The 26,048-nt window shown below is 53.1% G+C and overlaps 5 protein-coding genes across 8 annotated transcripts; 2 read left to right on the forward strand and 3 right to left on the reverse strand.

Annotated features, from left to right (window-relative positions):
- Window positions 1–1,354: 1,354 nt before the first annotated feature.
- On the reverse strand, window positions 1,355–2,121 carry LOC116438976 (feather keratin Cos1-2-like). 2 transcript variants are annotated; one of them, XM_032098014.1, is made up of 2 exons: window positions 2,012–2,121; window positions 1,355–1,704 (listed from the first exon to the last, which is right to left on the reverse strand). In XM_032098014.1, exon 2 carries the CDS (start codon window positions 1,681–1,683, stop codon window positions 1,387–1,389), a length of 297 nt encoding a protein of 98 aa, XP_031953905.1. In that variant the 5' UTR covers window positions 1,684–1,704; window positions 2,012–2,121; the 3' UTR covers window positions 1,355–1,386. The 2 variants fall into 2 exon arrangements, with proteins under 2 accessions (XP_031953905.1, XP_031953906.1); XM_032098015.1 differs by lacking the exon at window positions 2,012–2,121 and adding an exon at window positions 1,813–1,960.
- Window positions 2,122–3,852: 1,731 nt separating this feature from the next.
- LOC116438975 (feather keratin Cos1-1/Cos1-3/Cos2-1-like) lies at window positions 3,853–4,800 on the reverse strand. The gene is made up of 2 exons (XM_032098013.1): window positions 4,694–4,800; window positions 3,853–4,325 (listed from the first exon to the last, which is right to left on the reverse strand). Exon 2 carries the CDS (start codon window positions 4,302–4,304, stop codon window positions 3,978–3,980), a length of 327 nt encoding a protein of 108 aa, XP_031953904.1. The 5' UTR covers window positions 4,305–4,325; window positions 4,694–4,800; the 3' UTR covers window positions 3,853–3,977.
- Window positions 4,801–7,636: 2,836 nt separating this feature from the next.
- Window positions 7,637–8,683, forward strand: LOC116438977 (feather keratin Cos1-1/Cos1-3/Cos2-1-like). Of its 2 annotated transcripts, none has more exons than XM_032098016.1 (2): window positions 7,637–7,746; window positions 8,054–8,683. In XM_032098016.1, exon 2 carries the CDS (start codon window positions 8,075–8,077, stop codon window positions 8,369–8,371), a length of 297 nt encoding a protein of 98 aa, XP_031953907.1. In that variant the 5' UTR covers window positions 7,637–7,746; window positions 8,054–8,074; the 3' UTR covers window positions 8,372–8,683. The 2 variants fall into 2 exon arrangements, with proteins under 2 accessions (XP_031953907.1, XP_031953908.1); XM_032098017.1 differs by lacking the exon at window positions 7,637–7,746 and adding an exon at window positions 7,791–7,945.
- Window positions 8,684–12,227: 3,544 nt separating this feature from the next.
- On the forward strand, window positions 12,228–13,484 carry LOC116438974 (feather keratin Cos1-1/Cos1-3/Cos2-1-like). Its single transcript, XM_032098012.1, has 2 exons — window positions 12,228–12,434; window positions 12,805–13,484. The coding sequence occupies exons 1-2, from the start codon at window positions 12,243–12,245 to the stop codon at window positions 13,150–13,152; spliced, it is 540 nt and encodes a 179-aa protein (XP_031953903.1). The 5' UTR covers window positions 12,228–12,242; the 3' UTR covers window positions 13,153–13,484.
- Window positions 13,485–23,323: 9,839 nt separating this feature from the next.
- Window positions 23,324–24,371, reverse strand: LOC116438978 (feather keratin Cos1-1/Cos1-3/Cos2-1-like). 2 transcript variants are annotated; one of them, XM_032098018.1, is made up of 2 exons: window positions 24,272–24,371; window positions 23,324–23,964 (listed from the first exon to the last, which is right to left on the reverse strand). In XM_032098018.1, exon 2 carries the CDS (start codon window positions 23,941–23,943, stop codon window positions 23,647–23,649), a length of 297 nt encoding a protein of 98 aa, XP_031953909.1. In that variant the 5' UTR covers window positions 23,944–23,964; window positions 24,272–24,371; the 3' UTR covers window positions 23,324–23,646. The 2 variants fall into 2 exon arrangements, with proteins under 2 accessions (XP_031953909.1, XP_031953910.1); XM_032098019.1 differs by lacking the exon at window positions 24,272–24,371 and adding an exon at window positions 24,073–24,181.
- Window positions 24,372–26,048: the final 1,677 nt, after the last annotated feature.

Here is a 26,048-nt window from a genome sequence, read left to right on the forward strand (position 1 = left end):
AGCGTGGCTGTGCCCCAGTGTGTGCGAGTGCCTGCACATCCCTGGGCTTGTGCACTCGTGGGAACACCCCCTGAGAGCCTCTGGCCTACACGGGGATGGTTGTGCACAGGGCAGAGCACTTGTGTGCAGCCCCCTGCCCGTGCGCCTGTGCACGTTTGCTGGGGTCTGTGCGTCTGGGTTCATCTCTGTGCACACCTGGGCAGGCTGGCAATGTGTCAGTGCCCGTTTGTGTGTCTGTGTGTGTGTGTGTCCACAGCTGTGCCTGAGCTCACGTCTCAGCCCAGCCATTGCAAGCCTCGTCGGGACTTCCCTGCCCAGCAGTGCCAGCCACTCGCACACACTCAGCCCCGCGTTATCGGCAGGGACCTGGAGAGGGCCACGGCCCTCACGGCACACCGAGGACAGTCCCAAAGCCAGGCCATCCCTTTGATGCTGCCTCCAGGCAGCCTTGGGACACTCCGCTCTTTCCCGGGGTCCTTGCTCCTGCCTCATGGAGAAACTTGGAGGTTACCGGGTTCTGGTGGCTCTGTGGGGATGGGGGAGTCCTGTGGCCACCGTGGCCTTTGTCCTGAGCCAGGAGCTATGGGAGAAGGATGCTGTCAAAGAGCACGAGGCATGTGGAGAAAAGAGTTTGACCATGTCTGGGAGGTGGAGGCAAGAAGGTGGAAGATTTGCTCCTCTCGCACACCCAGAAGGGGAAAAAGTGGCAGCTGCCAGCACGATGTGAGGAGGATTTTGGCTCTGTTCTCATGCTTGGTTGAGCCAGTGAAACCCCTCAGCCCTGCGTGTCTGGACAGAAGGTGGGCAGAAGGCTTATTGTGAGGGAGCTGTTTGAAGAGAGGACGTTGTGGACTATCCCCAGGCATTGCTGATTGCCATTCCCTCACCGGTGACCTTTTAACATCATCCTCTCCTGCTGGTCACCATTTTGGAGAAGCCAGGGATGTGTTTGTCAGCTCCAATGGAAAAGGCAGAAATTAAAGTCCACCGTGAAGTGTCCACCCTCTGCTGTTTCCACCTTTTGCCCTGAGCTCACTGGAGGAGTTGCCACACAAGGAAGGAGAAAGCAGAGGCCCAGGTTTGGATGCAAAACAACTTTATTGAGTCTAAGCAAGAACAGGCTCAGAGAGGACACCAGGAGCAACCACTGAGGTGCAGTGGGGGTGTCCGTCTGCCTGGCCTGCAGAGGAACGGAGGGAGGCCAACAGGTCCCAGTAGGCTGGCATTGAGTGGTGCTGACAGGAAAGGGAGGGAGGGAGGGGAAGAGAGTGGAAGAAAACAGCAGTAATCCAAGGGGTTAAATCCGTTGTTCCCAAGATCCATCTTCAGTCCAGCCCCAAGTTCTGAGGTCGTGGAGGTTCTTGCTCGAGGATGTTGCCAGCAGATTTAGCAGGGGGGACAGCATCTGCCGCCATAGCCGCTGGTGATGCAGGAGATGTCAAAGCCGCCAGAGCTGATGGGCACTCCGCCAGAGCTGAGGATGCTGCCAACAGCAGCGGAGGTAGAGGATCCCACCACGGTGTTCTGTGGGAAGGAGCTGAGGATGGGCCCGGGCAGGGTCACCACGACTGCGGAGGGCTGGATGGCCACGGTGGAGCTCTGGCACTGCCTGACACAGCACTCATTGCAGCTGTTGGCCAGCGGGCAGGGGCCGCAGGGCTGGCAGCAAGGGTTGCAGGACATGGCTCGGGGTCACAGGTGCACCTGGCACAGAGGGCAGGGAGAAGCAGAATGTTAGGACGCTTGAGAAGCAGCAGTGCCCCCAAGCACCCTGCAGCCAAGGCACCTCCTGGCCCACACTGCAGTGCCCACCTCAAAGCCCAGGAGCCACCTCAGCCAAGTCCCAGCCTCTCTCTGCACAAGATCTTCTCCCCCCTGCCTTCTCCCAGCAGAAGCAGCTGCCAGCCCTGGGCTCTGACAGCCTCGATCAGCTGAGACCTCCAGCCAGGAAAGAGCTGGTCTGGAAGCAGGAGGAGAGAAGGAGGAGAAGGACTGGAGGCTTCCCACTCACCTGATTCCTGAGGAGGAGGTGAGAGAAGTGGATGCGAGAGCAGAGACTTGGGCTGCCTTTTATAGCAGTCCTGCACTGCCTCAGGCCCAGTAGCACCTTGGTGGAAGTAATAATTTTCTGACAGCTCATGGCAAATGTGCACCATCCCAGCTAATGGCAGGGCGCTGTGCCCTCGTTTCCTACACTGCGGCCTCTTCATTTCCTGGCTTCTGCCGTGTGCGTTCCTGTGTGAAGACTTCTGTTAGGGCCGGGACGAGAGGCCTAAGTATTTCCAGGACATAAACACGTCAGAGTCGGCAGAATGCTCGCATCATGGTCTGGTGGCATTCCATGCGGGCACGTGAGGTGAACCTGTGTCATTCCTGTGGGTTTGGTTGTGGCAAAGTTCTCAGGGCATCACTCTTGTTCTTCTTGTACACATGCACCTCTCTCCCTCATCTCTGCGTGAGAGCACATGAGTTTTCATGTGCAGCCTGGTGTTCTGGAGCATTCGGGAAGTGGCTCAGATATGCTTTGTGGTCTTGCTTCCCCTCTAATACGTCTCCCTTTGGCCAACAGCCCATGCCCGCTTCTGCAGCTCCTTCCTGCTCTTGCCCTGGGCTGGATGACCAGCTGTCCCAAGGTTGGCCTTGGCTGCATGGATGGTGCTCACGACGCCACTCTATCAATCCCATGCGTGCAGTGGACAGAGAAGAGAAAATAAAAGAGAAAACAACTTGGAGCTTGTTACAAGGCAGTTTGCTAAAGCAAACACAAAGCGTTATGCGTGTATGAGAAAAGCAGAAAAATAAATAATTTTATGTCCAACTTCCCTCAGCAAGTGATGGCTGGCCACTTCCCTGGAAGCAGGGCTTCCTCATGTGTAGTGGGTGCTCAGGAAGGCCAACTTTGTAAATAAGGCTGCAGGAATGGGCTCTGTGGGAGGAGTGCAGCGTCTCCCGCCGCGTCTGACTGAGTCAGTTCCAAGGGTGTCCAAAGGGGACTCAGCGCTGCCCAACACTGAGCACATTTGTCACTCTGATGATGCCTCTGTGAAAGCGTATGTCATTAGAAATGGTCTGGGCTGGAAGGGAACTTAAAGATCATTTATTTCCACTCCCGCTGCCCTCAGCAGACGGGCACTGACGCCACCCACTAAAGCGGGTTGATCAAAGAGGTGTCCAACCTGGCCTTGCACACTTCCAGGGCTGAGGCATCCAAAACTTTTCTGGGCAATTTCCTACAGTGCCTCAGCAGCCTCACAGTGAGGCACATCTTTGTCAGCTCCAAGAGAAAGGGAACAAAGAAAATTGCACTGCCGGGATTCCAGCGCTCAGCTTCCTCCACTTTTTCCAATGGGCAAACAGGCAGAGTTGCAACAGGAAGAAGGAGAAATCAGAGGCCAAAGTTTGAATGCAAAACCAACTTTATTGAGTCAAAAGAAGAAAAGGAGGAGGCTCACAGAGGGCACCAGGAGCAGCCGCTAAGATGCAGTGGGGGTGTCCATCTGGCCGGCCTGCAGAGGGAAGGAGGCCAACAGGTCCCACTAGGGCTGGCATTGAGTGGTGCTGACAGGAAATGAAAAGGAAGAGAAAAAAGAGAGGAGAGGAGAGGAGAGGAGAGGAGAGGAGAGGAGAGGAGAGGAGAGGAGAGGAGAGGAGAGGAGAGGAGAGGAGAGGAGAGGAGAGGAGAGGAGAGGAGAGGAGAGGAGAGGAGAGGAGAGGAGAGGAGAGGAGAGGAGAGGAGAGGAGAGGAGAGGAGAGGAGAGGAGAGGAGAGGAGAGGAGAGGAGAGGAGAGGAGAGGAGAGGAGAGGAGAGGAGAGGAGAGGAGAGGAGAGGAGAGGAGAGGAGAGGAGAGGAGAGGAGAGGAGAGGAAACAATAGGCAGAAGCTCTAAATCCAGAGTCTTAAAGTTCTGTCTTCAGTCCAGCAGCATGTTCTGAGGTCGTGGAGGTTCTTGCCTGAGGATGTTGGTGGTGGCAGCAGCTTTAGCAGGGACGACAACATCTTTCACCATAGCCGCTGGTGATGCAGGAGATGTCAAAGCCCCCGGAGCTGATGGGCACTCCTTCAGAGCTGAGGATGCTGCCAACGGCAGCGGAGGTGGAGGATCCCACCACGGTGTTCTGTGGGAAGGAGCTGAGGATGGGCCCGGGCAGGGTCACCAGCACAGCAGGCGGCTCAATGACGACGGTGGAGCTCTGGCACTGCCTGACACAGCACTCATTGCAGCTGTTGGCCAGCGGGCAGGGGCCGCAGGGCTGGCAGCAAGGGTTGCAGGGCCGGCACTGCTGGCACTTCTCAGGGCAGGACATGTCTCGAGCCTGGCGCTGCACCTGGCACAGAGGGCAGGGAGGAAGCAGAGCACACGCACACCTGAGACACAGCCCGCAAGGCACCCCCAGCAACACAAGGCCCCTGCTGCTTGCACAGCTCCAGCCTGTGCGGGCCCAAACTGGGGATCCTGGGCCTCAGCCCAGCACGCTCCTTCAGAGCTCAGCCAGCCCCAGCCGTGCTGCTGCCCAGCCTGGATGCAAAGAAGCACCTCAGCCCAGCCTCAGCCTCTGGCCACAACACACGCTCTCCCCTCTGCCCACACGAGCACCATCGGAGAACACCCCAGAAGAACAAGGAGTGGGAACAAGGGCTGGAAAGCTCAACCCTGTCCTAGAGATGGTGGAGGAGAAAGGGGCTTCCAACTCACCTGGTTCCCAAGGAGCAGGAGGTGACAGAAGTGGATGAGACAGCCACCAGTTAGGCTGCCTTTTATGCTGGCCCCACAGTGCCTCAGGGCTCCAAGTCCGTGCTGCCTGAGTGATAAATTTCCTGTGTGATCCCAATGAATGGAAAGATCTCTGGGAATGGTATGGCATGACTTGCTGGATCCCTCTACCATGACTTTGCGTTTCCTGGCCTACATCATTCCCATTCCCTCACGGACACTTCTTCTGAGAGCTGGTATGTGAGATTCCAGTTTTCCTGAGGGCAAGGATGTGTCAGCTTGTGCAGAATATATGAACTAAGCGCAGAAGATATCCAAAGGATGGCATATGATTCCAGCCTGGGGTACTCTTCTGGATTTTTTTTTCTGCTGACTGGAGGGGCCTCATCTGCTACCAGCCCTCCAGTCTTTGGCTCATCACCCATGGGCTTTCAGTACCTTGTCCTCCACATAAAATCTCTTTGGCTTTTTTCTTAGCTGCACGGTCCCTTCGGCTCTTGTAGGACTGCTTCCTGAACCACAGTGTTCAAGTGTCTGCACCTCCATGGGCTTGTGCACTTGTGTGAACACACCCCTGTGTGCTGCTGTCCTACATGGGGAGCTTTTTGCTCAGGGGAGAGCACTTGTGTGCAACCACACACTGAGTAATTTCATTTATGCATTCCTGCACTTTGAGTGATGTCAAGAGACAACAATATCTGGGATCAGAGCAGGGAAAATAGAAATCCTGGACAGTGCTTCCTACTCCAAGTTTTGACAGCAGTCCAGAGCCTTAGGGGCCACCATAGTAGTGGTGGAGTTGGATTTGGGACACTGGGCTTCCCTGGAATCTCTGGGAGTCCTGGGGATTAGTGGCTACACATTAGTGATGGGCAGATGAGTTTCAGAGCTTGCTCTTATCTGTGGATGAACAGGAGGTTCAGGGATGAGAGACAGAGGAAGCTGAATTCCAGGATCTTGATTCTTTGAGTCCCTGCTGAAGAAAAGACGGGGCCAGCACATTCAATCCAGCAAGTGTGGGGACAACACTGTGTATTCATTGCTGGTACTCAGTAGAATGGGGTTTGGCCTCTATGGACCAGTGGTCGGAGCTTTCCATGAGCACATCTCATTGTTCAGAGCACCTGTCCTCCTGGAGGAACTGAAGGACCGTGCCTGGTCACTGCTCCATGTGGAGAGTCAATTGATCTCTACATGGGATGGGGAAGAAAGGCCATTCCTAGCATCTTTCTCTACTTCTCCAGAAAGGGATCAGAGTGTTTTGCCTAAAGAACCATTTATTGTGCTGTCTGTAAAGGTTAGCCAGCCTTCTCTCAGGAATGTGTCAATCCCCAAAGGGACAGATTTCCATCCATTCCCATGTCAGGCTGCAGAGAGATGCCTGGCTCAGTGGGTGTCCCACCATAGCTTTTGCTCTTTTGCAGCTCTCACCCAGTGTTCTCTCCTCTTCCAAATCACCTCTGATGAAATGTCTCCATTAGGGAGGGAATTTGATTTGTTTGGCCTCGAGAAAAGTAGGGTCAGTGAGGACTTTTTCACTGTCTACCACTGTCTATAAGGGCTAGTGCAGACTTTTTCAATCTCTGCCACTACCTGGAAGGAGATATTGTGGAGATTGGTGTTGGCTTCTTCTCCCAAGGAACCAAAGTTCTTGAGCAAGGCAATGGCTGGATCCTGATCCCTTCAGTTCCATCCTCGCATTTGTTGCAAGGTCTTGGCCCCTTCCTCACTCAGCACAAGTCTGAGTGGTGGCATAGGCCCAGACAGGAAGAGACTGTGTCCCATCCCAGTAGACAAGTGTAGGAGATAAGGGCTGATATGTATGTCTCAAACACGGGGAGCTGAATGCCTCTGGAGCCAACCAAGATTTGTGGGTGTATTGACTGAGATGCAGTTCATGTTCCCTGCAGCAGCCCTGGCAGCACTGTGCTCCGCACTGGGAGTTACAAAGGTGCCGATAACACTCCAGGCCTTTGGCTCCTGCTGAGCAGTGCTCACACAGTATCAGCGCTGTCTCTCCAACATTCCCTTCCCCGTTAGGAGCTGGAGGGTGGCAAGATCCTGGGAATGGCCAAAATTCAGACAGCTGACACAAACTGAGTAAAAGGAATATCCCTGCCATATGACATGAGCTCAGATACAACAGCTATGGAAAGGAGAAACAAGGGTGGGCATTTGTTATTTGCAATGTTTGCTTTTAAGCGACATCGGTACAGGTGCTCAAGCCCTGCTTCCTGGGAAGCAGCCAGACACAACTTTCTGATTGGAAGTAGAGCGTAAGAAGTGGGGTTTTTTCCAGTTTACTACTGCATGCACAGCATTTCGCTTTTGCTTTAGCCACCTGCCATATCTTAATATTCAAGTTGTTTTCCTTCTTATTTTCCCTTCCCAGTTCACCTCAGAAGGGAGAGTGATGGAGTGGCTTGGAGGGCACTGGAGGTCCAGCCAAGGTCAGCCCAGCACAGCTGGTAATAACAACCAAGGATTGTCAGGAAGAACATGTGGTGAGAAAGACCAGGATGTGGCTGGAGAAGGGACCCTAGGGAGGGAGGGCAGCACTTTTCTGGGAGAAGCGTTCTTGCTGTGGCTCCTGGAGAGAAGCAAAACACAGCACAGGGCAAGAGCAGGAATGAAGTGGAGAAACTTCATGGATGGTTGACTGAAGGCTGAGCCAGTAGAGAGGAATCAAGACGCATCATGTGCCTGCATGGAATGCCACCAGACCATGATCCAAGCATTCTGCCTGTGCAGTTGAGTTTATATCCCGGATGTAAAGGATGCCTTGGCCTCTCATCCTGGCTCTACAGGTAGGAATGCACATGGCAGAAGCCAGGAAATGAAGAGGCCGCAGTGCAGGAAACCAGGACACAGCCCCTGCCATTAGCTGGGATGGTGCACATTTGCCATGAGCTGGTCACAAAATTATTACTTCCACCAAGGTGCTACTGGGCCTGAGGCAGTGCAGGACTGCTATAAAAGGCAGCCCAAGTCTCTGCTCTCGCATCCACTTCTCTCACCTCCTCCTCAGGAATCAGGTGAGTGGGAAGCCTCCAGTCCTTCTCCTCCTTCTCTCCTCCTGCTTCCAGATCAGCTCTTTCCTGGCTGGAGGTCTCAGCTGATCGGGGCTGTCAGAACCCAGGGCTGGCAGCTGCTTCTGCTGGGAGAAGGCAGGGGGGAGAAGATCTTGTGCAGAGAGAGGCTGGGACTTGGCTGAGGTGGCTCCTGGGCTTTGAGGTGGGCACTGCAGTGTGGGCCAGGAGGTGCCTTGGCTGCAGGGTGCTTGGGGGCACTGCTGCTTCTCAAGCGTCCTTACATTCTGCTTCTCCCTGCCCTCTGTGCCAGGTGCACCTGTGACCCCGAGCCATGTCCTGCAACCCTTGCTGCCAGCCCTGCGGCCCCTGCCCGCTGGCCAACAGCTGCAATGAGTGCTGTGTCCAGCAGTGCCAGAGCTCCACCGTCGTCATTGAGCCGCCTGCTGTGCTGGTGACCCTGCCCGGGCCCATCCTCAGCTCCTTCCCACAGAACACCGTGGTGGGATCCTCCACCTCCGCTGCTGTTGGCAGCATCCTCAGCTCTGGCGGAGTGCCCATCAGCTCCGGGGGCTTTGACATCTCCTGCATCACCAGCGGCTATGGTGGCAGATGCTGTCCCCCCTGCTAAATCTGCTGGCAACATCCTCGGACAAGAACCTTCAAGACCTCAGAACTTGGGGCTGGACTGAAGACAGAATTTTTGGAACATTTTTGCCATTAGCTTACTGTTCACTTGTACCACTCTCTTCCCTTTCTATTCCCTTCCTTCCCTGTCATCACCACCCAATGCCAGCCTGTTGGGGACCTGTCGGTCTCCTTCCCTCCCTCTGCAGGCCAGGCAGATGGACACCCTCATTGCATCTTAATGTCTCCTCCTGGTGCCCCCTGTGAGTTTCCGCCTTCTCTACTTTGGACTCAATAAAGTTGTTTTGCATCCAAACCTGGGCCTCTAGATCTCCTTCCTTGTGTGGGAACTTTTCCAGTGAGATCAAGGTATAAGGTGGAAATAGTAGAGGGTGGACACTCCGCAGTGGAATTTTCTTTGTGCCCTTTCCATAGGAGGTGATGAACGCATCCCTGGCTACTCCACAGAAATGACCATCAGGGAATGGAAAACAGCAAGGCCTGGGGATAGCCCACAACCTCCTGTCTTCCAACACCTCCCTCACATTTAATGTTTGGCCCAATTTCTGTGCAGACAGGCTGGGCTGAGGGGTTTCACGGCTTAGGATTGGTATCAGCCACACAGAAGAGCTGATTCAGAACAGCTTTTCTGTGGAGTCCTTTGCTGCTTCATGCAGAAACCACAGAATTTCCTCCAATGTCGCAAAATGCAACCAAGTGGGGATTTCTTTACCATGCCCATTTTAGATTGTCCACTACCCATTTCCAAATACCAGCCCAAAAATATAACTATACTGATAGAAATAGAAGCACTAACCTATTATCAATTGATCAAACCAAGTCAAATGCCAAATTCCAGGATGCCAAATAACCCATTCCCAGTGCTGGAAGATCTACACATCTTATACAGGATTTTGGCAGGATTGCCAAAAGAATGCCTTACTATCAAATGGGGTCTTACCGGTGTCCCAGACTGGTCCCAGGGTCTGAGGTCTTCTTGAGAACAGTCCCAGTGCTTGCCAGAGATCCCTCGGATTCACAGGAGATCAGGTAGAGGGTTGCATCTGAGTGGCCAAAAATGATACTAAAATTGGCCAGATAGACAATTTATAACAGAGCTTTGAGTGTTAGAAAGCAGGAATTCATCACTGCAGCATTGGGCACTCAGGGGATCCTTCCTCTAATTGAGTGCAATGGGGCTCCAATAAAGAGAGATTTAATCATGCACGCTGATTACATATTCATTAGCTAGCCCAGCTTCCTTGACTTTATTCTACATGGTTTCAATCCTTGTCAGCAGTCCTTATATGCTTCTTTGGGGTCTGGCCTCAAGTCTGATGTCCTTTTTAGGTGGCTGGTCCTCAACTGCTGCTTTTGAGTAAGCGCAGTATTGTTATTTAGCAGAACGCTGCTTTAACAGAGTTGCAGAGCTGAGCTGGCATGCTGCCTGCCTTTTCCCTGACTTCTGTTTGCCTGAGCAACAACCTTTATGTATTTCTCCACGGCTGTGCTGTTGTGTTCTACAGTTCTAATCAGAATTGTCCGTTTTCCACGCTTCACGTGTCAAAGGAAAATAACTTTAAGGGATGGGACTATGCAATTACACGAATTTATTGTTTAAAATAACAAGCACATCAGTCGAGGCGTGAGATTTTACAACACCTCCGAGTAACGGCGACTAGTCACAAGATTTAGGGTTACATCGTAATTTATAACTTTCTAATCCAATAGATACTTAAAACGACACTTTGTTTTAGATTAATGACCTATCACCTGTGGCACTTCTCACTGCAATGCAGCTATGTCTTGACCAGTAACTTCTCATGTCACGTACACACATATGTCTCTCTTATACCATCTACATTCTTAAACTATATAAAACCACACTATTATATTTTAAAACCCTTCACCAAAACACCCAGTGTACAATTTTACTTATAATGATAGGAACACAAGTTTGTAATCCTTTTACTTAAAGTCCACAAATCTCTGTCAATTAAGCCAGACCTAGTCTCTTCCAGGGTTGTAAATCAAAGCCTCCTTTAATTGCAGGAGTTTCTACTCCTCTGTCTCCCACACAGAATAAAATGCTATTCTGCTCTACTGTCCTTTTCAACCTTCCTCCTTTGACCTCCAAGACATGGTCAAACTCTTTTCTCCACATGCCTCATGTTCTTTGACAGCTTCCTTCTCCCATAGCTCCTGCCTTGGCAGACAGACACCCCCACTGCACCTCAGTGGTTGCTCCTGGTGTCCTCTCTGAGCCTGTTCTTGCTTAGACTCAATAAAGTTGTTTTGCATCCAAACCTGGGCCTCTGCTTTCTCCTTCCTTGTGTGGCAACTCCTCCAGTGAGCTCAGGGCAAAAGGTGGAAACAGCAGAGGGTGGACACTTCACGGTGGACTTTAATTTCTGCCTTTTCCATTGGAGCTGACAAACACATCCCTGGCTTCTCCAAAATGGTGACCAGCAGGAGAGGATGATGTTAAAAGGTCACCGGTGAGGGAATGGCAATCAGCAATGCCTGGGGATAGTCCACAACGTCCTCTCTTCAAACAGCTCCCTCACAATAAGCCTTCTGCCCACCTTCTGTCCAGACACGCAGGGCTGAGGGGTTTCACTGGCTCAACCAAGCATGAGAACAGAGCCAAAATCCTCCTCACATCGTGCTGGCAGCTGCCACTTTTTCCCCTTCTGGGTGTGCGAGAGGAGCAAATCTTCCACCTTCTTGCCTCCACCTCCCAGACATGGTCAAACTCTTTTCTCCACATGCCTCGTGCTCTTTGACAGCATCCTTCTCCCATAGCTCCTGGCTCAGGACAAAGGCCACGGTGGCCACAGGACTCCCCCATCCCCACAGAGCCACCAGAACCCGGTAACCTCCAAGTTTCTCCATGAGGCAGGAGCAAGGACCCCGGGAAAGAGCGGAGTGTCCCAAGGCTGCCTGGAGGCAGCATCAAAGGGATGGCCTGGCTTTGGGACTGTCCTTGGTGTGCCGTGAGGGCCGTGGCCCTCTCCAGGTCCCTGCCGATAACGTGGGGCTGAGTGTGTGCGAGTGGCTGGCACTGCTGGGCAGGGAAGTCCCGACGAGGCTTGCAATGGCTGGGCTGAGATGTGAGCTCAGGCACAGCTGTGGACACACACACACACAGACACACAAACGGGCACTGACACATTGCCAGCCTGCCCAGGTGTGCACAGAGATGAACCCAGACGCACAGACCCCAGCAAACGTGCACAGGCGCACGGGCAGGGGGCTGCACACAAGTGCTCTGCCCTGTGCACAACCATCCCCGTGTAGGCCAGAGGCTCTCAGGGGGTGTTCCCACGAGTGCACAAGCCCAGGGATGTGCAGGCACTCGCACACACTGGGGCACAGCCACGCTGCCACGCACATTATTGCGGGGCAGCACATGGGGCACAGGCCATGGCAAGGGATGTGACTCAGGAGCTGCTGGGCAGCTCCCAGCCAGAGCAGGGACACAGCACTCCAAGCAGGACAGAAGCTCAGGCAGCAGTGCTACAGGAGTCTCATGGATTGCGCAGGCCGAGGAGGAAGGCAAAGAGCTTCTACCCCATGGGAAAAGCACACAGGGGAACCCTTGGACAACAATTCAAAGAGCAGAGGGCTGGGAGCAGATGAGGCCCTTCCAGTCAGCAGGAATTAGAAAAAATCTGGCAGGGACAAATCACCAGAGGGCCCCAGGCTGGCATCACCTGCCTCCTTGGCATCCCTTCTGCAATTAATTCATAATTTCATAATTTCTGCACACCAACACATCCTTGCCCTCAGGAAAACTGGAATCTCACATACCAGCTCTCAGAAGAAGTGTCCGTGAGGGAATGGGAATGATGTAGGCCAGGAAACGCAAAGTCATGGTAGAGGGAACCAGCAAGTCATGCCATACCATTCCCAGAGATCTTTCCATTCATTGGGATCACACAGGAAATTTATCACTCAGGCAGCACGGACTTGGAGCCCTGAGGCACTGTGGGGCCAGCATAAAAGGCAGCCTAACTGGTGGCTGTCTCATCCACTTCTGTCACCTCCTGCTCCTTGGGAACCAGGTGAGTTGGAAGCCCCTTTCTAACCTCCACCCTCTCTAGGACAGGGTTGAGCTTTCCAGCCCTTGTTCCCACTCCTTGTTCTTCTGGGGTCTTCTCCGATGGTGCTCGTGTGGGCAGAGGGGAGAGCGTGTGTTGTGGCCAGAGGCTGAGGCTGGGCTGAGGTGCTTCTTTGCATCCAGGCTGGGCAGCAGCACGGCTGGGGCTGGCTGAGCTCTGAAGGAGCGTGCTGGGCTGAGGCCCAGGATCCCCAGTTTGGGCCCGCACAGGCTGGAACTGCGCAAGCAGCAGGGGCCTTGTGTTGCTGGGGGTGCCTTGCGGGCTGTGTCTCAGGTGTGCGTGTGCTCTGCTTCCTCCCTGCCCTCTGTGCCAGGTGCAGCGCCAGGCTCGAGACATGTCCTGCCCTGAGAAGTGCCAGCAGTGCCGGCCCTGCAACCCTTGCTGCCAGCCCTGCGGTCCCTGCCCGCTGGCCAACAGCTGCAATGAGTGCTGTGTCCAGCAGTGCCAGAGCTCCACCGTCGTCATTGAGCCGCCTGCTGTGCTGGTGACCCTGCCCGGGCCCATCCTCAGCTCCTTCCCACAGAACACCGTGGTGGGATCCTCCACCTCCGCTGCCGTTGGCAGCATCCTCAGCTCTGGTGGAGTGCCCATCAGCTCTGGGGGCTTTGACATCTCCTGCATCACCAGCGGCTATGGTGAAAGATGTTGTCGTCCCTGCTAAAGCTGCTGCCACCACCAACATCCTTAGGCAAGAACCTCCACGACCTCAGAACATGCTGCTGGACTGAAGACAGAATTTCTGGGACAGTGCATTTAGACTTTTTGGCTATTAGTTCCTTCTTCCTCTCTGTCCTCTCTCTTCCTTTTCATTTCGTGTCAGCACCACTCAATGCCAGCCCTAGTGGGACCTGTTGGCCCCCTCCTGCCCTCCTTCCCTCTGCAGGCCGGCCAGATGGACACCCCCACTGCATCTTAGTGTCTGCTCCTGCTGTTTTCTCTAAGAACTACCTCCTTTTCTTCTTCTGACTCAATAAAGTTGGTTTTGCATTCAAACTTTGGCCTCTGATTTCTCCTTCATTCTGTGACAACTCTTCCAGTCTCTTCGGGATAATGGTGGAAATGCAGAGAGCAGGACTCACTGCTGTGGATTTTCTTTGTGCCATTTCCCTTGGAGCTGACAAAGATATCCCTGACAGTAAGGGTGTTTCTTCAGAATGGTTTATTATCCTGTGTTGGTGTTGGGGGTTTTGTTCTGTTTTGTTTTGTCATGTTCACGGGGTGGCCGCTGCCCCTCCTCCACACAGCCCAGACCTGAAGGACCAGCCAGCACCAGTGAGAAATCCTGGGGACATTTTCCCTGCTGTGTTCAGGAGCTGGGCTGCTGCTTGCTTCCCAGGCCTCTGTTGTTCTTCTGCTACTGCTTCGTGGTTCTTTTGCTATGCTGTAGCCGTTCACACCTTACCCGCCAAGACATCCCTGGGTTCCACCTACAGAAGTGGAGTTTCTTCTGCCTCTGTCTTGCCACCCTGGGTGAGCCCGCCCTGCTGTTCCAGCTTGCGTTTTCTGAGGTTTCCTGCTACAGCTCCTTTCGCTCTCCAGAGGGGGCAGCAAGATCGGCTCCCCATCTGTCCCTTCCTTCTCCATCCTGTCCCATCGCCTGAGCCGCCATTGCCACGTGCAGTGAGGCGGTGAGCTCGCGCCACAGCGCCCCCTGCAGGCGCGGGGGAATCACCGCACCCGCCCTGCCCGGCCGGGAGCCACCAGCGCCCCTGCCGGCCGTGAGCGGAACTGCACCGAGGGGAAAGTGCAGAAAGAGAGCGGCTGGCACCGGGTGTCTGGTGGCGGGTAAGGTTCCACAATTTCAATATCTAGCACTGATTAAATTTTTTTCTTTCTTTTTCTATGTCCCTTTTTGCTGTTGTTGTTAATAAACAGGGATTTTTTCACTTTCACTGACTAGTATTAATTTCTCATTGGCAAAAGGGATTACTGGAGCCCTTCTCTCCATTCTCTCATTTCAGAGCATTTTCTCCTAAATTTGTCTTCAAACCAAGACAGGGTGATGAGGCAGTGGAACAGAGAAGTTTCTTCCCGTTCCTGGAAGTGTTCAAGGCAAGGTTTCTCAGGACTTTGAGCCACTTGGTTTGGTGAATGCTATCAATGTCTGTTTTGTGGGGTGGCTGTGGAGCTGCAGATGAAATAAATGTTCTTTAAATTTGCTTCCATCCCAAGTGTTTGAGTCAACACAGTTGGGCAGATGGAACAACCACAAAACCATGGCGGAAAGGCAAAGAGTAAATTTATTTCCTTATCTCACTCCACAGAGGAGGACGAATCAACACTGGGGCAGAGTGGGAATGCTGTTACCCTTTCGGATCAGTCCTGTGGAGGCAAATAGGCGGGAATTCCAATACCTTTAGGGCCAGTCCTTGCTGGCAGGGCTCCTCTTTGCATCAGTGCTGTGATCTCCCTGTGCTTTTTGTGATCTCTGAGCTTTGATCTTCTCTCTCCCAAAACAGGGAGCTCAAGCATGTCTGTGAGAGGGCATCCAAGTCTCTCTAAACACCTGTGTTGTTTCTACACAGAGGTTCTACTTCTCCAAACAGACAGAGGATAAACAGTAGGTGGAAACTGAAATGATCCCTGCACAGGGTGGGCAAGTGAGGCCATTCCCACACCCTTCTTTTGCTTCTTCAGAAAGGCATGGGAGTGTTCTGTCTAAAAATGCATCTTTGTGACAGACTGAGAGGTGAGCCAGCACTGTCTCAGGAATGCGTCAAATCTCAATCCAGCAGCCACTCCAACGCCATTCTATGCGTCAGAGATGACCAAAGACCTGGAGAACCAATGCTATGACTGAAGGCGTGGAGCCTTTTCTCTCTGGAAAGCAGAAGGTTTGGGAAAGCCTCATGCAGTTTTCCAGCAGTTCAAGGGTTGCTACAAAAAGCATGGGGCCTCTTTCATTCCAAAGATTCACATGGAGACGGGTGCGTCATTTCCAAGGAGTGCACTTGTTCAAGAACATAATGCTCCATGGTAGCTCCCCAACAGGGGAACAAGTCCTGCCAGCAGGACCTGCTCCATTTTGGCCTTCTCTCCACTGCAGTGGACATTCCTGCCATGAATCTTTTCTGGTACAGGCTATTCATGGGGTCACAGCTTCCTTCATGGTACATTCACCTCCAAATGCCTCCTCAGAGCAGCTGATCCCAATCAGCTCTTTCGTGTGGCTAATAACAACCTAAGCCATGAAACCCCTCAGCCCTGTGGGTCTGTACAGCAGCAGGGCAGAACAGTTAAGGTGAGGGAGCTGTTTGAAGAGAGGAGGTTGTGGGCTGTCCCCCAGCATTGCTGAGTCCCGCCCCCCCCCCCCCCCCCCCCCCCCCACCCCTTTCTGTCAGGTTTGGGAACCATCTGCTCCCTGCTGGTAGCTGCAGTAGTGAGGAATGTCTTTGTCAGCTCCAAGAGAAAAGGCATGAAGTAAAATCCACTGCAAGAGTAGTCCCACATTCTGCTTCCTCCACCTTGTGCCCTAAGTTCACTGGAAGAGTTTCCACCGATAGAAAGAGAATCAGAGGCCAAGGCTTGGATGCAAAACGACTTTATTGACCCTAAGCAAGAAAAGGACATGGTTCTCAGAGAGCACCAGGAGCAGCCACTAAGGTGTAGTGGGGGTGCCCATCTGCTGGTCTGCAGAGAGAGGGAGGGAGGGAGGCCAACAGGTTCCACTAGGCTGGCATTGGGTGGTGATGACAGGGAAGGAAGGGAAGAGAGACGAGAGAACAAGGAAACAAAAGTCAGAAGCCCTACATACAATGTCTCAAAATTCTGTCTTCATTCCAGCAGCAGGTTCCGAGGTCTTGCCCAAGGACATTGCCAGCAGATTTAGCAGGGGGGACAGCATCTGCCGCCATAGCCGCTGGTGATGCAGGAGATGTCAAAGCCCCCGGAGCTGATGGGCACTCCACCAGAGCTGAGGATGCTGCCAACGGCAGCGGAGGTGGAGGATCCCACCACGGTGTTCTGTGGGAAGGAGCTGAGGATGGGCCCGGGCAGGGTCACCAGCACAGCAGGCGGCTCAATGACGACGGTGGAGCTCTGGCACTGCTGGACACAGCACTCATTGCAGCTGTTGGCCAGCGGGCAGGGGCCGCAGGGCTGGCAGCAAGGGTTGCAGGGCTGGCAGCAGGACATGGCTCGGGGTCACAGGTGCACCTGGCACAGAGGGCAGGGAGGAAGCAGAATGTTAGGACGCTTGAGAAGCAGCACTCCCCCCAAGCACCCTGCAGCCAAGGCACCTCCTGGCCCACACTGCAGTGCCCACCTCAAAGCCCAGGAGCCACCTCAGCCAAGTCCCAGCCTCTCTCTGCACAAGATCTTCTCCCCCCTGCCTTCTCCCAGCAGAAGCAGCTGCCAGCCCTGGGCTCTGACAGCCCCGATCAGCTGAGACCTCCAGCCAGGAAAGAGCTGGTCTGGAAGCAGGAGGAGAAGGATTGGAGGCTTCCCACTCACCTGATTCCTTAGGAGGAGGAGGAGGTGAGAGAAGTGGATGCGAGAGCAGAGACTTGGGCTGCCTTTTATAGCAGTCCTGCACTGCCTCAGGCCCAGTAGCACCTTGGTGGAAGTAATAATTTTCTGACAGCTCATGGCAAATGTGCACCATCCCAGCTAATGGCAGGCGCTGTGTCCTGGTTTCCTGCACTGCAGCCTCTTCATTTCCTGGCTTCTGCCATGTGCGTCCCTATTTCCTGTGTGAAGACTTCTGTTAGGGCCGGGATGAGAGGCCCAAGAATTTCTGTGATATAAACAGGTCATCACAGGCAGAATGCTCGCATTATGGTCTGGTGGCATTCCATGCGGGCACGTGAGGTGAACCTGTGTCATTCCTGCGGGTTTGTTTGTGGCAAAATTTTCAGGACATCACCCTCTTTCTTCTTTTACTCATGCACAAGGACTGCCATGTGAAGGAAGATGAAACATCCTTTTCTCCTCCTCCCCCATATCTCTCTGGAAGTCACTCTTTTTATCACTTAGATGGGCTTCTGCTTGGAGGGTTTTTCCCTCTTGCTCTATTTACAGTATCTCAGGGACATTGTGCCAGTCTCATTGACCTCATCCTCTTCCTGTACACTCTCTGTGGGTCCTTTGGGGAGACAAGGACCATTTCTGTGGCCTGGTCCCTTCATGGGTTGCTTGAGTTCTCTCAGAGTTGTCCCAAACACCTCAACGGAGTTCCCACTTTTTGATGGTTTTCTTTTATGAATGTTCAGATTTTTGCAAGGTTCAAGGGAGGCCTTCCTAAGCACACGTGTCAGTCTGTGCATGTGTGCATCATGAGGGCACATGAACATTCTCACAGTTGGCCTCCCTTTGGCATGTCCTTGAACCCCACAGAGGCACCGGTTGCCCTGGCGAGACAGAGCCAATGTACAGCTGAATGGTGCTGCCTTTGACCTTGCGGAGAAGTGTGCAGAGAACTGAAATGTAGCCTCTGCCGCCTCCACCCTCCATTTCTTGCTTTATGTCCAGGGAGAATGCCCAGAAATCCTGCCAGCACCAGCAGGCATTCATCCCAAATAGATCCCCCTCTGCTGGAGTGTCGCTGGTAAGTGGATGTGGTGTCCCACTCATAAGGGGGAGGCAACAGCCAAGATTTTTACATGCTGGTGGCTGAGAGGAAAGACCAGAGGGTCCACAGAAGATTTAACATTTTATTAATAAATTGCACACTTGGCATGGAAATAGGTATCAGTCAGAAAGAATGAAAGAAGAAGGGGAGGGGAGGGGAGGGGAGGGGAGGGGAGGGGAGGGGAGGGGAGGGGAGGGGAGGGGAGGGGAGGGGAGGGGAGGGGAGGGGAGGGGAGGGGAGGGGAGGGGAGGGGAGGGGAGGGGAGGGGAGGGAAATCTCAATACTCCTGGCTCATATATCAATCCAGCTGGTATGGTGTCCAGGGTTCTAGGTGCACTTCCCAGACATCCTGGGGGCACTGATTTTAGACACGATTTCCCTGCAATTGAGCCAATCTTCTCGCTTCCTGTGCAAATGAGTTTCCGTGTGCAATCTGTCCTTCTGGTCCATTCTGGAAAGGGGTTGGGGGCCTCAGGGGTCTTTTGTGGTCTTGATTCCTCTCTACTGGGTCAGCATTAGGTCAACAGTCCATGCTCGTTTCTCCACCTCATTCCTGCTCTTGCCCTGTGCTGTGTTTTGCTTCTCTCCAGGAGCCACAGCAAGAACGCTTCTCCCAGAAAAGTGCTGCCCTCTCTCCCTAGGGTCCCTTCTCCAGCCACATCCTGGTCTTTCTCACCACATGTTCTTCCTGACAATCCTTGGTTGTTATTACCAGCTGTGCTGGGCTGACCTTGGCTGGACTTCCAGTGCCCTCCAAGCCACTCCATCACTCTCCCTTCTGAGGTGAACTGGGAAGGGAAAATAAGAAGGAAAACAACTTGAGCCTTGAGATAAGGCAGTCGACTAAAGCAAAACTGTGCATAACAATCTGCTGTTGAAATTTTTATTCATCTGATTGTGCTTCACACTGTGTTGGACACTCTCTCTTGTGTAAAAGTGGTGAATTTTGGCAGCTGGGGCAGAAGGTTGCACGAAATGGGGTCTGTGAGAAGAGTCCAGCATCTCCTGCCACATCTGACTGAGTCAGTTCCAAGTGTGTCCAAAGGGGACTCAGCGCTGCCCAACACTGAGCACATTTGTCACACTGGTGATGCCTCTGTGAAACTGTATGTCATTAGAAATGGTTTGGATTGGGAGGAAAGGGTCAAAAGCAGAAGAATAAGGAGGATGATTGCAGGTTCACTCAAGTGACCTTGCAGCTGGGAATGCCAAGGCCTGGAGAGTATCAGTGTGGGAAAAACCGTAACAGATGCTTACTGCTGGTTTATCCTGTCCTTGGAGAAGCAGAATTTCTGTGTAGAGACAACACAGGTGTTTGGAGAAACTTGGATGCCCTCTCACAGACATGCTTGAGCTCCCTGTTTTGGGAGAGAGAAGATCGAGGCTCAGAGATCACAAAAAGCACAGGGAGATCACAGCACTGATGCAAAGAGGAGCCCTGCCAGCAAGGACTGGCCCTAAAGGGGACACTTGTGCATCTCTGCCTCAGTGTTGATTCGTCCTCCTCTGTGGAGTGAGGGAAGGAAAAAATTTACTCTTTGCCTTTCCGCCATGGTTTTGTGGTTGTTCCATCTGCCCAAATGTGTCAACTCAAACACTTGGGATGGAAGACAACATAAAACCTTTTTTTTTCATTTGCAACCCTCCACAGCCACCCCAGAAAACATGGGCAAGGATAGCACCCACCAAACCAAGTGGCTCAAAGTCCTGAGAAACCTTGCCTTGAACACTTCTAGGAATGAGAAACCTACAATTTCTCTGAGCAACTTGTTCCAGTGCCTCATCACCCTCGCTGTCAGGGATATCTTTGTCAGCTCCAAGGGAAAGGGCACAAAGGAAAATTCAGAGCAGTGAGTCCCACTCTCTGCATTTCCACCTTTCTCCCGAGGAGACTGGAAGAGTTGTCACAGATGGAAGGAGAAATCAGAGGCCAAAGTTTGAATGCAAAACAACTTTATTGAGTCAAAAGAAGAAAAGTGGGTACGTCAGAGACAGCACCAGGAGCAGCCACTAAGGTGCAGTGGGGGTGCCCATGTGTCTGGCCTGCAGAGGGCAGGAGGGCAGGAGGGGGGACAGAAGGTCGCAGTAGGTGGCATTGGGTGGTGCTGACAGGAAAGGAAGGGAAGAAGAAAAAAGAGAGAAGAAGGAACTAATAGCCAAAAAGTCTAAATACAGTGTTCCAACACTCTGTCTTCAGTCCAGCAGCATGTTCTGAGGTCGTGGAGGTTCTTGCCTGAGGATGTTGGTGGTGGCAGCAGCTTTAGCAGGGACGACAACATCTTTCACCATAGCCGCTGGTGATGCAGGAGATGTCAAAGCCCCCGGAGCTGATGGGCACTCCTTCAGAGCTGAGGATGCTGCCAACGGCAGCAGAGGTGGAGGATCCCACCACGGTGTTCTGTGGGAAGGAGCTGAGGATGGGCCCGGGCAGGGTCACCAGCACAGCAGGTGGCTCAATGACGACGGTGGAGCTCTGGCACTGCCTGACACAGCACTCATTGCAGCTGTTGGCCAGCGGGCAGGGGCCGCAGGGCTGGCAGCAAGGGTTGCAGGGCCGGCACTGCTGGCACTTCTCAGGGCAGGACATGTCTCGAGCCTGGCGCTGCACCTGGCACAGAGGGCAGGGAGGAAGCAGAGCACACGCACACCTGAGACACAGCCCGCAAGGCACCCCCAGCAACACAAGGCCCCTGCTGCTTGCGCAGCTCCAGCCTGTGCGGGCCCAAACTGGGGATCCTGGGCCTCAGCCCAGCATGCTCCTTCAGAGCTCAGCCAGCCCCCGCCGTGCTGCTGCCCAGCCTGGATGCAAAGAAGCACCTCAGCCCAGCCTCAGCCTCTGGCCACAACACACGCTCTCCCCTCTGCCCACACGAGCACCATCGGAGAACACCCCAGAAGAACAAGGAGTGGGAACAAGGGCTGGAAAGCTCAACCCTGTCCTAGAGATGGTGGAGGAGAAAGGGGCTTCCAACTCACCTGGTTCCCAAGGAGCAGGAGGTGACAGAAGTGGATGAGACAGCCACCAGTTAGGCTGCCTTTTATGCTGGCCCCACAGTGCCTCAGGGCCTAAAGTCCATGCTGCATAAGTGACAATTTTCTTTCATGATCTCAATGAATGGAAACATGTCCCAGAATGTTATCACATGAGTCACTCTTTCCCTGTACAATGACTTTGCATTTCCTGGCCTACATCATTCCATTCTCTCACAGTTACATTTTTTGTGTCCTGGAATGCAAGATTCCAGGATTTCTGTGGGTAAGGATGTGTCAGTGTGAGCAGAAGTCAGGAACTAAGTGCAGAAGGGATCAAGAGGAGGCAGGTGATGCCAGCCTGGGGCACTCTGGTGGAGTTTTGTAGCGCTGCCAGATTTTTCTAATTCCTGCTGACTGGAGGGGTCCCATCTGCTCTCAGCCTTCCAGTCCTTGGCTCAGCACCCAACAGCTCCACTGCCTATGTGAACTGTCCCCTCAGTGAAACTTCTTTGCCTTCCTCCTCGGCCTGCACAATCCATGAGACTCCTGTAGCACTGCTGCCTGAGCTTCTGTCCTGCTTGGAGTGCTGTGTCCCTGCTCTGGCTGGGAGCTGCCCAGCAGCTCCTGAGTCACATCCCTTGCCATGGCCTGTGCCCCATGTGCTGCCCCGCAATAATGTGCGTGGCAGCGTGGCTGTGCCCCAGTGTGTGCGAGTGCCTGCACATCCCTGGGCTTGTGCACTCGTGGGAACACCCCCTGAGAGCCTCTGGCCTACACGGGGATGGTTGTGCACAGGGCAGAGCACTTGTGTGCAGCCCCCTGCCCGTGCGCCTGTGCACGTTTGCTGGGGTCTGTGCGTCTGGGTTCATCTCTGTGCACACCTGGGCAGGCTGGCAATGTGTCAGTGCCCGTTTGTGTGTCTGTGTGTGTGTGTGTCCACAGCTGTGCCTGAGCTCACGTCTCAGCCCAGCCATTGCAAGCCTCGTCGGGACTTCCCTGCCCAGCAGTGCCAGCCACTCGCACACACTCAGCCCCGCGTTATCGGCAGGGACCTGGAGAGGGCCACGGCCCTCACGGCACACCGAGGACAGTCCCAAAGCCAGGCCATCCCTTTGATGCTGCCTCCAGGCAGCCTTGGGACACTCCGCTCTTTCCCGGGGTCCTTGCTCCTGCCTCATGGAGAAACTTGGAGGTTACCGGGTTCTGGTGGCTCTGTGGAGATGGGGGAGTCCTGTGGCCACAGTGGCCTTTGTCCTGAGCCAGGAGCTATGGGAGAAGGATGCTGTCAAAGAGCACGAGGCATGTGGAGAAAAGAGTTTGACCATGTCTGGGAGGTGGAGGCAAGAAGGTGGAAGATTTGCTCCTCTCCCACACCCAGAAGGGGAAAGAGTGCCAGCTTCCAAAACAGTGGAAAGATAGTTTTGGTTCTGTCCTCATGCTTGGTTGAGCCCACAGCTGTGTGTAAAAGAGGCTTCAGGATCATGAGAGAAACGTAGGAAACTTGTGGGATTTAGTGGCAATTCAGTTGCAATATGTGGGCACAGGTGTTGCATGTGACAGTGTAGACATGAGTGGTGCAATTACACATTTCCCCTTGGGATACATCTGATCCTGATTGTTCAGGTCCATCACCTGCCATGCATCTTCAGTGCCCATGCTGTTCCAAAAACTGAGTAACTTCCATGCTTTCGAGCTGTAGAAATATAAACTTGGGCAAATAAGTGGGGTGACATCAGTGCACACACGCAGAAATCCACACCCTGATCCGCTGCATTTATGTATTGCTGCACTGTGAGTGATGTGAAGAGGCAGCAATATCCTGGATCAGAGCAGGGAAAGTAGAAATGTTGGACATTGCTTCCTACTCCATGATTTGACCGCAATCCAGAGCCTCAGGGGCCACCATGGCGGTGCTGGAGTTGGACTTGGGACACTGGGCTTCCCTGGCAGCTCAGAGCACCTCTCCTCCAGGGGGGACTGAAGAGCCTGGTCACAGTTCCACGTGGAGAGGGAAATGATCTGTGCACAGGGTGGGCAAGTGAGGCCATTCCCACACCCTTCTTTTGCTTCTTCAGAAAGGCATGGGAGTGTGCTGTCTAAAGATGCATCTTTGTGACAGTCTGAAATGTGAGCCAGAACTGTCTCATTAATGTGTTTGTGAGCTCCAAGGGAAAGGGCACAAAACAAATTCCACTGCAGGGTGTCCTACCCTCTGCTTCCACCACCACCTTTTCCCCTGAGCTCACTGGAAGAGTTCACACAGAAGGAAGGAGATCTTAGAGGCACAGAATTGGAAGTAAAATGACTTTATTGAGTTTAAATGAGAGGGGGAGGGTCACAGAGGGCACCGGGAGCAACCACTAAGCTGCAGTGAGGGTGTCTGTCTGCCTGGCCTGCAGAGGGAGGAAGGCCAAGAGGACCCAGCTGGCTGGCATTGGGTGAGGATGAAGGAAAGGAAAGGAAGGGAAGAGAAAGGGAAGAGAGTGGTAGAAGGCAACAGTAACCCAAAGGCATAAATGTACAATGTTCCAAAGATTCCATCTTCAGTCCAGTACCACGTTCTGAGGTCTTGGACCCCAGACTCCAATGATCCCAAGGACATTGTCAGCAGCTTTAACAGGGACGACATCTGCTTCCACCATAGCGGCTGGTGATGCAGGAGATGTCAAAGCCCCCGGAGCTGATGGGCACTCCACCAGAGCTGAGGATGCTGCCAACGGCAGCGGAGGTGGAGGATCCCACCACGGTGTTCTGTGGGAAGGAGCTGAGGATGGGCCCAGGCAGGGTCACCAGCACAGCAGGCGGCTCAATGACGACGGTGGAGCTCTGGCACTGCCTGACACAGCACTCATTGCAGCTGTTGGCCAGCGGGCAGGGGCCGCAGGGCTGGCAGCAAGGGTTGCAGGACATGGCTCGGGGTCACAGGTGCACCTGGCACAGAGGGCAGGGAGAAGCAGAATGTAAGGACGCTTGAGAAGCAGCAGTGCCCCCAAGCACCCTGCAGCCAAGGCACCTCCTGGCCCACACTGCAGTGCCCACCTCAAAGCCCAGGAGCCACCTCAGCCAAGTCCCAGCCTCTCTCTGCACAAGACCTTCTCCCCCCTGCCTTCTCCCAGCAGAAGCAGCTGCCAGCCCTGGGCTCTGACAGCCCCGATCAGCTGAGACCTCCAGCCAGGAAAGAGCTGGTCTGGAAGCAGGAGGAGAGAAGGAGGAGAAGGACTGGAGGCTTCCCACTCACCTGATTCCTGAGGAGGAGGAGGAGGTGAGAGAAGTGGATGTGAGAGCAGAGACTTGGGCTGCCTTTTATAGCAGTCCTGCACTGCCTCAGGCCCAGTAGCACCTTGGTGGAAGTGATAATTTTGTGACCAGCTCATGGCAAACCTGAACTATCCCAGCTAATGGTGGGGCCTGTGTCCTGGTTTCCTGCACTTCAGCCTTTTCATTTATTATCTAATTCCATGTGTTTTCCTATATGAAGGATTGTTTTAGTGATGGAATGAGTAGCCCAAATATTTCCAGGACATAAACACGTCAGCTTTGTCAGAATGCTCAGATGATGGCATTCCATGTGGTCAGTTGATGTGAACCTGTGTCACATCTGCGTGGGTTTTTGTGCTAAAATTGTCATGAAATGTACACTGCTCTCAGTCCTCTCCACCTACATGCCAAGTACTGTCATGTGAGGGGACATTAAGCATCCTTTTCTGGTTTTCTCCCCAGCTCTCTGTGACAGTCAGTCATTGCTGCACTGACCCTATTGCTACACAAACATTGCTCTCAGGAAAATTCGGCTGGTCTCATTTGACTCATCCTCTTACTGTGCAGTCTCTGTTGGTCCTCTGTGAACACTATCAGTGTGTCTGTTACCTGAGTCCTCTCCTGTCAGAGTTGCTCCCAACATGTCCTCAGCAGAGTTCTGAGTTGCTGGTATTTTTCTGGCCTTCTATGATTATACAGTTTTACTTGGCTCCATCCAGCCATACATGAGCACACGAGTCAGTCTGTTGTTTGTGTGTGTGTGTGTTTGTGTGCATGTGTGTGTGTGTGCATGTGAACCTCATCATGAGGGCACATGAAGATTCTCACAGCTGGCCCCTGGATACCTGGATATCCAGAGTAGCTGGATACCTTTGCCAGAAGAAGCCAATCTACAGCTGAATGGTGCTTGCAGAGAAGTACCCAGAGAACTGAAATGAAGCTTCTGCCTCCTGCATCCTCCACTTCTTGCTTTATGTTCAGGAAAAAAGGCCAAGAATGTTTCCCCCCCCCTGCAGATTTTCATCCCTTAATCAAAAATTGAAGGAGGGGATAATGGCTTGAAGTTCTAAATACAACGTCCCAAAGCTCTGTCTTCTGACCAGCACCATGTTCTGAGGTCTTGGAGGTTCTTGCTCAGGGACGCTCCCAGCAGCTTTAGCACCTTTTTGGGCAGGGGTCTTCTGTGATTAAAAATCATTTCACGTCCAGACAGATTGAGAAAGTAAAAGTTCAGCAAGCACACCCTGTGCCATCATTGGGCAATATCAGACTTTGGGAGTCTGATAAAGGTGTATTGTCTTCACTCCCAGGCAAGTGTGAATTGCCATGTCATGTTCCCAGCATGGAATAAAAAACCATTTCTTTTACACCCCCAGGTGCCATCCATGAATGGGAGGCTCTCTGAATTTGAGTTAGCAGGTGCACAGCAGCAGTTAAAGATGCAGTATGGCCATGATACCAAAATCATTCAGATATAAACCTTCTAACACAATTTCGAGTATTAGAAAGCAGGCATTCTTTATTGCAGCACTGGGCACTCAGAGGATCCTTCCTCTAATCAAGTGCACCAAACGTAGGGTAAACAGAATTTTTATCATACACACTGATTACATATTCATTTGCTGTCCCTGCTTACTTGATATATATGCATTACTTTATTTTACATAGTCACACCCCTTATAGCTAGTCCTTATTTGGTCTTTTGGAGTCTTCTTCAGTGGCCATCAAGGTCTGGTGTCCCAAAATTTTTAGGGGGC

The sequence above is a fragment of the Corvus moneduloides genome, unplaced genomic scaffold (genome assembly GCF_009650955.1).
Source record: "Corvus moneduloides isolate bCorMon1 unplaced genomic scaffold, bCorMon1.pri scaffold_63_arrow_ctg1, whole genome shotgun sequence".
NCBI classification, from domain to species: domain Eukaryota; kingdom Metazoa; phylum Chordata; class Aves; order Passeriformes; family Corvidae; genus Corvus; species Corvus moneduloides.